General features: G+C 30.3%; 2 protein-coding genes across 2 annotated transcripts; both read left to right on the top strand.

Annotated features, from left to right (window-relative positions):
* The first annotated feature begins 880 nt into the window (after positions 1–880).
* On the top strand, positions 881–1,495 carry LOC119687421 (60S ribosomal protein L18a-like). The gene is made up of 2 exons (XM_038101724.1): positions 881–1,002; positions 1,097–1,495. The coding sequence occupies exons 1-2, from the start codon at positions 985–987 to the stop codon at positions 1,493–1,495; spliced, it is 417 nt and encodes a 138-aa protein (XP_037957652.1). The 5' UTR covers positions 881–984.
* An 8,147-nt stretch (positions 1,496–9,642) lies between these two features.
* On the top strand, positions 9,643–10,346 carry LOC119662202. The gene is made up of 3 exons (XM_038071777.1): positions 9,643–9,928; positions 9,985–10,073; positions 10,130–10,346. The coding sequence occupies exons 1-3, from the start codon at positions 9,692–9,694 to the stop codon at positions 10,161–10,163; spliced, it is 360 nt and encodes a 119-aa protein (XP_037927705.1). The 5' UTR covers positions 9,643–9,691; the 3' UTR covers positions 10,164–10,346.
* Positions 10,347–11,408: the final 1,062 nt, after the last annotated feature.

Here is an 11,408-nt window from a genome sequence, read left to right as displayed (position 1 = left end):
TCAATTGATTTCTGATTTGATCTATAATACATTTAGCTATACTTAATGTAAGTTAGTTAATCTATATATACCTGCAATATTACTGTAAGGCAACGCCTTATGAAGGTTTATACACTACACTTTAAGTATCTAGTGGTAGAATTTAGAATGTAGAACTTATTGATAAACTCAATTCAGAAATAAAAAATTAACATTGATTTAATGGTAATATGGTGCGCATGAAAAAAAATGTGTAAGTCAAAATACCTTAGTAGTCACCTATATCATAACACAGAACACAAAAATACATAAAAACACTAACATTCGCGTTAAATCTGACCATTGACTATCTTCCACATATAGGAAATCTGAAAGTCGCTCCGTTTTCCTAATAGCTCACAAAATTTATCTCCCACTTTTAAGATGAAAATCAACATTCAATAATGTCTAATTTTTCTCTATTTGTACTTTTGCACCAACTAAGGAATGTATTACTTCCTATAAGTTGAAACTTATCATCTGATTACTCAGGGCTAAATTACTGTATCTGTTAGGATGATGATGAATTTATATGTTTATAGGAAGATTATTATTTGCTTATTAAAATTTATAAAATAATATGAATTTTGTTGAATTTAATGAAAAATATATATGTTAATTAACACTAGACCCAATACTTATGTAAAAGTAGATTAATGTTCCTCCAACAGTGGTTTGAGTACATGCTGGTAATTTAAGTGAGTAATATAATATTTACTAATATTTACTATTATTTACTAATTGTGCTAATATATACTCATTTTTAGAAACAAATTTTTTGTTGATTACTATTGATTACTATTTAAAAAAATTTAAAAAAATTTCTTAAAACTGTTTTTAAAATGCAACAAAGGGTTTAAAACATTTTTATTTCCTTTTTATGACTTTCCGAGAAATTTAAAATTATACTTCAGTGGTAAATGCAGAAAATATTGCTCGACATTTTGTGTTCAATAAGCTTGCAAGATGGACATGAGCAAAGAGGTAATATTATAAAAAAATGTTTGAACAGATTTCATTTGATAATAACGACTGCGATATATACTTGAAATTAACATATATGTATTCTTGTTTGCAGCTAAAGGAATATAAGGTTACTGGTCGCAAATGGCTAACTAGACACAGGAGGGAGGCCTTTTTATTCTACATACACGTCTTCGCCGCAAACAAACGTGAGGCAAAGACTGCTTTTTGGTTCTATGTGGAAAAAATGGCAGGTATAAATCGTCAAGCCGCACACATTTTTTCGTGTGAGCGCATTTATGTATCATCGCGTGAAAAGATAAGGTTCGCGTTTTGGGTCACCTATCCTAAACGTACTGGTTTCAGAAACACAATTTCAATATATAAGAACAAGAGTGTTAATAATGCTGTTACGAAATTACTTTGGCATTTGGGCGCCCGTCGTCGAGCTCTGGCACGTATCAAGGTGATTTTTAATGTGAATACTGGATTCGTTAGCGAATACTCACCGTAAAATATGTGTATTCTATAAAATATGTGTATTCAATAAAAATCATTATTTTACATTAATTAAAAGTTATTTTAGTTTCTCAAAATTTGCTTATAGGAGTAATATTGATAATATTGGAGGACATTATAGCTTTGCTACAAAACTATAATATATGGCTTACATATATAGCCATATATTAGCATATGGCTTATATATCAGTAACGTTAGGTAAGACGTTAATTCTGTTTAGTACATTTCGTCGAGAAAGACAATAATCCATCCAAAAGACAATAATAGACAATCCATAATCCAAAAGACAATAATAATCCATAAAATCGATTTCACCTTTTTTCTGTATTGAAATTATTGTCGAGCAGTGGTCTTTTTTTGTGGTCTATTGTATGACACTAAGGTTTGCAGGCACAACTTATGGTCTGAATTTTAACGGTGTTAAGATATTGATACATCATATAAAAACAGAAAAGAATTTAAGAGACGTCTTTGGAAAAAGAAAACAATTCACAAAAAAGTCCGCGGTCCGGGGTTAATGTTTGTGAGGCCCGCAACATGTTTCTAACCTCTGGTAGGTTATTAGATTACGCAAATTTTCTTTGGTGTACTTTGGTAAAATCACGTTATTTTATTTTTATGATATGCTAAATAAATGAATTTAAATAGTGATTTGTATTGGCCCGCGATCACATCTGGTCTGGAAAGCCCTGATATAATGTATCAGAAAGCGATTTTTAAATACTCCACAAATCGTTAGTATATATAAAAAAGATGCACATATTTCTTAAAGTGTAAAACAAAACTTATAGCATTTTTAATATACTTGCTCTTTTAACTACCAAATGTTATTTTAAATCATAATAAACTTCTTTATTCCTTTCAGTTTATTATTTTTTTTGGACTAGATACTATTTCACATCTTAAAAAACAGACACTAAATTACGCGTTTTTGGCCACATTATAGTCAAGTTCTTAAAATTCGTGTTTTTAGAGGTACTTTGGAATAACGACTGAGTCGGGAGTAAGCGGAAGGAAGTGTGTTAATCAAAATATCTCAGTTTAAGTACTTAAGCAAACTAATTTTTAATGCCGCATGTACACGTACCGGGCTGCGGTAATCAAATTTCTTCACAGTAAAACTTAAACGTACGGTAATTTCGATAAAAGCATTTTTCCACTTTTATCGCTACACATTTTTATAACGTTACCGTGCCATTAATTTGAGATGTTGTTAAACATGACGCGCAATTGTGCAAGTTCAGCTAAACACGTTCATGCAACAGAAAACACGCATTACGAAATTTGCATAAGTACGACGCAGCGAGCAACCCGCTCACACACATCTCTCCCATATAAGAGTGGAACCAATATGGGGTGTTACAAAGGACCCTCGCCAACATCGACATCTTTGTATGCGTTTTCATTATATGCGACGTTCAATCATTGCAAATGAGAAATGTGCATGTCAAGTGTGTGTTTGTGGTTTGTAACGGAGCTATTTGAGGATTGAAACTAACAAGGAGCTAATGGTTCTTAAGCACAAAGTTCAACTTTCATTATTTAATTTTTATGTTAAATAAATTTTATTTACACAAAAATAAATTCTTCACTTTAATGAACTCTTTAAATTCTCTGAATTTAAGTTCTTCAATCTCTTCTGAAACGGGATTTAATAAATATGTCTAGGCAGGTTAGACTTAGACCTAACCAATCATATTCGAATAATTTCGGAACTTTATGTATTCTTAACTTTCTTATCTCTTTTATCGATGTTGAGAAAGCATTCGTTAGTTTATATCGTAAGGCTCTGTGAGAAGTGGTTTATAAAAGGATTTGAGATGATAAACGGGATTAACTCTAGTCGGACGGGATAGGCTTAATCGTAACTTTTGCACCCGTCAGTTGCAATAATTTTTTTTGCCTATATAAATTTTAGAAGTTCTCTACACTTTTGATTTAGATGATATTTTTAAAATTTTAGTAAAATATCTCGAGAACTTTCTAAGATATAAAGCTGAATTGATTTCACTGTCAGTAAAGACGTCTTAGGTACAATTGTACCTTCATATATTTTGTAGAAAATAATGAAATAAAAAAGATTTTTTTAGGATATGAATTATTATTAGAAGAATTCAAATCTTTATATAAGAAATGGGAATTCGCGGTAATGTATTAAATAGACTTGTTTCGCATGAAACATATGTTGTATTGGAAATAGAGTGTTCATCGGAAACAGGTTTCACGGAACCCACACATGACACTTTAGTTTTTCGTTGCTTCCATTTCAGATGTTGACCAATATGAAAGCTACTAACAAACTTGGTAGCTCTACGTCTAACATGAAGCACTTGAACAAAAGTTCAAAAGTTCGGGCTTTGAAGTTATTTAATATGACTGTTCCTTCAGCTTTGTTGTGTATTAATGGATATATGTTTTATACCCAGTTGCAGAAATTGAACTGGATTTAGCAGAAATACTTCCAAACATTATTTTGGAATCGCCACACTGTCACAGTAACCAGTCTTTTCGTATTCAGTTCTTTATGGTCAATTAAAATCAAAATGCAATACGATATACCTGTAGTATAATGAAAACTTAATCGGTGAAATATGGAGTAGCATTAGCTAATCCTAATCATTAAAGAATGGGATAAAGTAACAATTGGAGAGACTGAGTTTTAAATAATAAATAAAACTTTGAAGGATATTTCATTATAACCGGTATTATATGTAAAAGTATATATACGATTTATTATAGCGATTCTCTATATCCTTTCTTGCATGTACGGACTGTATTAATACCTTAATAATATTCTACTTAAAATGTATAAACGTTCTTGGTCTACGTTAATGCAAATATGCACTCATGAGCGTGTTTATGTCCTTATGTCCTATTAGAGATTTTAATGAAGTTGCTGTTGTTGTTGTTATTGTTTGCAGTGCACACGTTTCCTTTCATAAATTCTTATTAATTTCGTTTGGCTGTAAAGTTTTTAAATACTTTCTGCACTTACTTTGTTCTATAATTGTACGTATAATTCACTTAAATAGTACCAAAGTAAAGCAATTTCACGTACCACCTCATCGTGCAGTATCTTCAGCTTGTATCTGCCGCCCGAGTTCAACGGCGCGGCGTTAATTAATAAATAATTGAGAATGCAATTTCATAGGTGCAATTAACTTGCTATAATTAATTGTAAGTATGTTTAAGTGCTTTTACGCGGAAAAGTTAAATAATAGATACATTTACATTACAATGATTGATTTCATAAACTGTTAATATCTTCTTTTAATTAATTTATAAATTTATTAAAAATTAAAAATTAATTAAAAATTAAGTAAAAAGTTTTTGGAATACAAATAAGAATTTGGGATTATTTTTTTATGAATGAAATAAATAAGCATATATAATTTAAATAGTGAAAGAGCTTATCTTAGATCTCCGTCGTACAGTAGTGATTTGACCTCCAATGACTTCTTCTTGCTTCCGAACGTTAAGAATAAATTACGTTGACAACGATTCTTGATGGTTTGTCGACGGAAGAAGCCATTGTTATATTTAAGAACCATGTTTTGAAGGTTGTGAAAAATGCTTTTTGACAAAACATGTGTTTTTGGTTCGACCACATGCAAAGATGTATTAATCATGAAGAAGAATACTTCTAGAAATAAAAACGACAAGTTTGTATTTTTTCATTATTAGGCTCAAAATATAATTGGTGACACTCGTACTATATGTTCTACAAAACAATGCTTTTTACACACAATGGATGCATTAATTATAAAATTATAAAAAATGTTGTTCAATAACTGATATTGAGACGTTGATGTTCGGGTGTGAAACGCGAACCAGCCAAAAGTCATTATCATAAAAAATGAGTGCAAGCATGTAATGTAAAATAAAAATTATTTTAAAAAGGTAAATGGTAAATAAATAATACTATTTGATCATAACATGTTGGTCTGTGGTTGATAGGATTGTTAGACTGACTTAAAGTGTATATACATCTTACTATGTATTACGAATAAATACTAGAAATTGAAAAATAGAGACTGCAATTGATCAAAATGAAAGTTGTCGAGGGGCATAATGACAGTGCACACATCCTTAGCTATATGGAGCTAAAGCATGAACCCATTTAGGACCAACTACTACACTAAATGTTGCTTTACAAACAGTTTCAGTCAAGTTTTTTTTTCAGCTGAGTTTACAGTCAACACCCAATGACACCCAAATATTTGACATATATTTGTGGTACTATTTTTATATTTTTGTTAAATAAGAATTTAACACGTTATTGTAATTTGTAAGTATTTTTAATTAATTAAATAAAATTATTGATTTTAATAAATACGGGTAATTGCTTAATATTCATATTTGACATAGTAAACCTTATTTATTTGATTTCAAAAATTTCTATGGCAATTTTAAATCTGTTAAAAAAAATATCATTACAGATGTAAAATTAACATTTCTAAATTAACAAAATTTGTCTAGTATAAATATAAATTTAAGAGTACAGACTGCACAATTGGCTGAATACAGATACATACCTTTGGTAAATTATCTCAGTGATGGATATTTTTTTCTTACCCTTCTACTATTTCTTCATCATTTTCATTATCGTCGCATTAGTTTTACATGTCATAGTGCCTGACAATGATCTTGAGGTCTGTTGAAATAGATATTATATGTAAATATATTAATAAATTTCAAATATTGCAGGACCAGGAAGAATAACTTTCGCGTTCGGCATAATCCTTGAGTGAAAATGGGATAAATTAAATATGAATAAACGAACGTTATATATTTGTAATAAATAATCAAGAAAATTAAAACAAAATTATTTAAAAATATTTCTGTTTCAATTGAGAATTTGGTTTTGGTTTATTTCACTTATCTTTTGAGATCTCTTTAATTTACGAACATTGTAGTTCTTTTAGAATTACTAAAAGAAGAACTGCTTGCAGATTTGAACTCAAAAGCTTCAAGTTAACTTCAAGACATAGAAAAATCAAAAGAGAGAATTAATTGTCACATAGTGTAAACAATGGTTATATGCTTATCGTGCTTATTTCTTACTTTTATATATTTCATTAATGTCATCTATAATTTGCTTCAGCAGTTACACAATGACACTTACATTAAACTTGATATCTTTGGCATCATGCCAAAGAAATGAAGGGCATAGAAGAAACGGCCTTGTGATACGAAATACGTGTTGAAATGCCTGCTTTGTTAGGCTGATAACTGAAACAATAATAATCGAATAATTTTATTCTTTTTCTTTTTTGTACTGCAAGTGTAATGCCTATAAATTGGCCACAATCTGGTGCCCCGGAAAAGGGAGTCTCTGACTCGAACTAACTGACTAAAACCCTTCCTCTTTATTCCTAGAGATCTTGTCCTGCCTTGGGACTGCTTTAGTATTACTTCGAGGTAGGGTTCTACTGGTCATTTAAGACTTCTATCGATATGACCTACGTCCAGGTTCCGATACTACTTCAGGTGATTAACCTTGCCCTTCATTTTAGTGTAATACATGTGCTTGCTCCAGTTGTCTTTTGTCAAGATCTACTCCGAGTACTTTTTGAGCAGAAGGTTTTAAAACCATTTCAGAATTACTTGATTCCATTTGAATATATCAGATATTTTTAACCTTCAACATAAATATACCTAAGTTACCAAATCGTTAGATATTGCATGGAATAATCTAATCAATTCAAATGTTAATATAATTTTTTCTAAATTAAGAACAGAGTAAACAAGAAGCAACAAGAAACTGGAAAAATTATCTAAAGTACAACACCTAATTTTCTTTAAGCTATTAAACTGAAAATTTAGATGTTAATACCAGACGGGAAGGCTTATTTGTTATTAAAATAGTTGGGAAACTTTATGAAAAGTTTTTGGTGGAATTTGCTAATAAATAATTTTCATGTAACTGCTAAAAAGTGCTTCAAGTATTTATTCTATCTAGATACAAATAAAATCTAAACTTAATTAAAACCGTATGTAAGAAAATTGTAAGTAAACAAGTAAACAGTGAAGCAGCCAAATAACCATTAAAACTACAGTTAAAATCACTTTCATACAAATTAGCACAAAGTGAACAACAAACAAGGAAGACATTAAGGATTATGTACCTTCAACTTATGTCAATAAAAGCGCAAACATTCGCGCTCCAATACGCAGCCAGGAAGCGCGCCTACATCTGTGACAGCGCTCCTTTTGCATACATGCATATATGCTTCTCTAGATACATTCCGTGAGCTTGTTTGCTCATTATTTGGTTACTAACATCATATAGACTACAATACATTTAACGCAAATGCAAATTTCGACGTTTCAGTTAAGGCGACTAGGAATGATGTAAACAACAAAATATACAAAGTGGCACATCTGAGCACTGTAAGACGCTCAGAAGATACATTGAAATAACAAAGATACATAGATACAAAGATACAAAGATATAAAATTGTGTTGTAAAATTGTACTGTAAGAAAGTTTAGTACACGCACTTCACAATCCGCTAAAATGTGGAGATGTTAGGTAGCAGCTTCAGCGACGCCAGCACGTTTTAGTCTATGGTTTTAATTATTTGCTACATCTTCAATGAACAAAATAGCGGCAAACCTTACCGCTAAGGAAATTAGTGAGAGTAGCAGCAATCTCGAAAATAACAACAAAGTAATTATAAATATTGCAAATGTCTAACAAAAATGTTGGCTTCTCCTGTTTATACATAATAGCTCTGATGAGTCGAAAGTTGATCAGTTAAGTGTGAACGGAAGCGATGCTACATATAAATACCTAAATATAATAATATTTACATACCGGCATTACACATAATGTCTGGTTTCTTCGCTTAGTGCGACGTCGTTTGCTATTACACATCATACACCGTCTCTAATCACTACCGTCTGCTCTCTAATCACTACAAACGGCAGTAGAGAAGTAGAGAAGAGAGAAGTAGAGAAGTTGACTTAGCTTAAGATTCAAGCCCTCAATTCACACCGTAGCGAAAGATTTCTCAACATTCCAGTTTATCGCCACTGTAGTCTGGGTACTGGAAGAAACTTCGCAGACATCACTTTTGAAAAGATGAATGGCATCAGTCGTTAAAATATTATTTCGAGTCCCGAATTGAAAGCTAAAAAGTATTCATACTTCAACAATAATGCACTACAGCTTGCTGGCAATGAGAATCATTCAGCTTACTAATCGTGGAAAAATTTCCAATGTTAAAGGATTGGTTAAAAAGATCATTCTTAGTGGGATAGTTGGAAATGCTATCATTACCGGTGGACTGTTTAAGTATTTTGCCTCTAAGGATATTGAAGAGACCAAAATAAAAAAAAAATAATTAGGTTTAAGTGAGTCTATAGAAATGGCCAAAGTTGGTTATATACTCACTGTGGTCATCAAACAAGCCATAGACAAAGTGATTAGTCACTGAATTGAAGGCAGTATTACCACCATTTGATGTTATGCAGTGATTTCGTTCAAAAGTTTCTTTGACAGAGTTGACAGTGTGATTATATTCTTCAGCCAGATATCCGAAATGAATTTTTTTATTTTTTTTATGGATTACGCTTAACACTATGAAGATCGAAGATTGACATCAATATGCTCGGACCTGGCTACGAAAATTCTTTGAGATAAGGTTAAGTAAATATTCTGAAGAATATATTGAAAAAGTTATGATTGCAACTAACAGTTTTTTCGTATCTGACGAGATCGAATATGAGTCGATTCAGCGGAGCCTAATTGTTCTTATTAAGAACTGCCTTAGGAATATGCTTAGGTGAGGTGGAAATGAAAACAGCTTAAAAATGTAATGAAATATGGTCAACCTCAGGGCGCGATAAGTTTCTATTTACATGGATCTCCAAGTAAGTAAGGAGGTGATCGAGAGTGTTGTTAAAACTTTTCGAGGTAGTGGCGAAAAAATGTAGGTAGATGCGAGAAGTAAAAAGTTAAGCTCTGTAACCGAGAAGAAGTCATAGTAAGGCTTGATGATCAGAAATACAATCAACGACTGAGAGTACACAAATGAGACCAGATTTTATAATCTTAGTATCTTAGTAAGCATAGAAATTAAATTTACATCATAAATAAAAATGATTGAAAGATCTTAAATTCTTTCAATTTCTTCAGATCAGTTACCAATTCCGTCCGTAAAAAACAAAAATCATATTTCAAAAAATGATTAAAGAAATAATAATTTCTTTAATAGCATTATTACTCACTACCATATTATTAAGGTTGTGGTACAAGATGAAAAGCCCAGAAGGAAATATTTTTGAGCCATTTTCTGAATATAATAAATTTATAAAGTCCCTCAATAAGGCCAACACTTATATAGTTATTTTTGGCTGTCTGGTAACTTTTTTATTATTTTATGTTACTATATCATTAATTTACGATGCGATATTTTCCCGGGTAAGTAAAACAAATGGTTTTTAAGAAAATAATATATTAATATAATTTTTGTTAAGAATAAAGAAGATGATTCAGATGGTGCACCTGAATTCCGAATGCGTTTTCCAAGATACTTCTTTGATGGATTCGTAGAGAGGACCAATAGGTTATTATATAAACATTAATAACAAAAATACGCATTTTCATTAACGCTAATTTCAGAATCTTCAGATGGCTAAATCTACTGTGGGAGTAAATAAGAATACGGCTGAAGCAAAATTGACAAATCTCCATATCTTCCATATCTCCATAAACTTTTTCAAAATACCAACCCGACAATGACAGTTTCTCAATTGGCTACTCACGAAAATCCAAACTACATATAACATATTCATCGAAATTACAACGTTTCATAATAAAAAAATATTTAATTAACAAATTTATTGCTTGATTTCTTTTTTTAATATTTCAAGAGGTGAATTCTACAAAATTTGAGGAAAAAATTTATAATATTTTTAAAGATATTTGCATGTGTTTGAGAAATAAACATTTGATAGCATTTTTATTATATACTAACAAATGAATGTAAGTTCAGCTCACAGGGTTTGTACCAACTTATGCATTTTTCAGGATTCCTGCTATCATTAGTATTACACATTCTATCGTTTATAGATCATCAATAAATCGGATTTAAAGCCTGAAAAACTCGATTTAAGTAGAGCACCTCACATGATGTATGGGGGAATATACTCTAAAAGCTAGGAAATACATATTTCTTTATATACTTACTTACTTTATTTCTTTATTTATTTATATTTTTTTATATAAAGATCATATTATACAAACAGTCATATGATGAATGATCGGGAAATTGTACAGGCTTTTTGATCATGACCGAAAGGTATGTTTTACAAAGGTCATAACACAATTATCATTTTGCTATCTTAACTACTTATTTTGTAGGTTTTCTCGTGCTTAATTTTAAAAAATATACGCTTTATTATGAAGTAATACTATTTCGACCAATGTGACGACAAGGCAGAATGCCTCATCCCCTTCACCCCAGTTATGCAGGACAACAAAGAATGAAATTACTAGCGTTGATTGTGTTTTCAATTTTGATCGATATTGGTTATTATACATCAATTATTTATATATATATTATTTATTTATATAAATATTTTTATTTATATTAACTTATTTTTATACATAAATTTGTTATTATATTAAAAAAAATTATTTATTATTTATACAAAACAATATGTTTTATTATATATATTTTTATTATTCTATAAAATGTAAAATGCTATAAAATGTATTTTCACTTAAAAATTATTTGATATTCAAAATTGAATATTTGCATAAAATAAAAAAGAGTACAAAGTACAGTTTTTACTAAAAACTGTTTTACAAAATATTGATTTATTTGAGTCCATTCATACTGCGCAAGTATCTACAATCTTTTGATTAAAATTATGATCTTTCGGCGCTCTTTACTAAG

Source organism: Teleopsis dalmanni, chromosome X (genome assembly GCF_002237135.1).
Source record: "Teleopsis dalmanni isolate 2A chromosome X, ASM223713v2, whole genome shotgun sequence".
Taxonomy (NCBI): Eukaryota; Metazoa; Arthropoda; class Insecta; order Diptera; family Diopsidae; genus Teleopsis; species Teleopsis dalmanni.
This window is presented reverse-complemented; position numbering and strand designations above follow the sequence as displayed.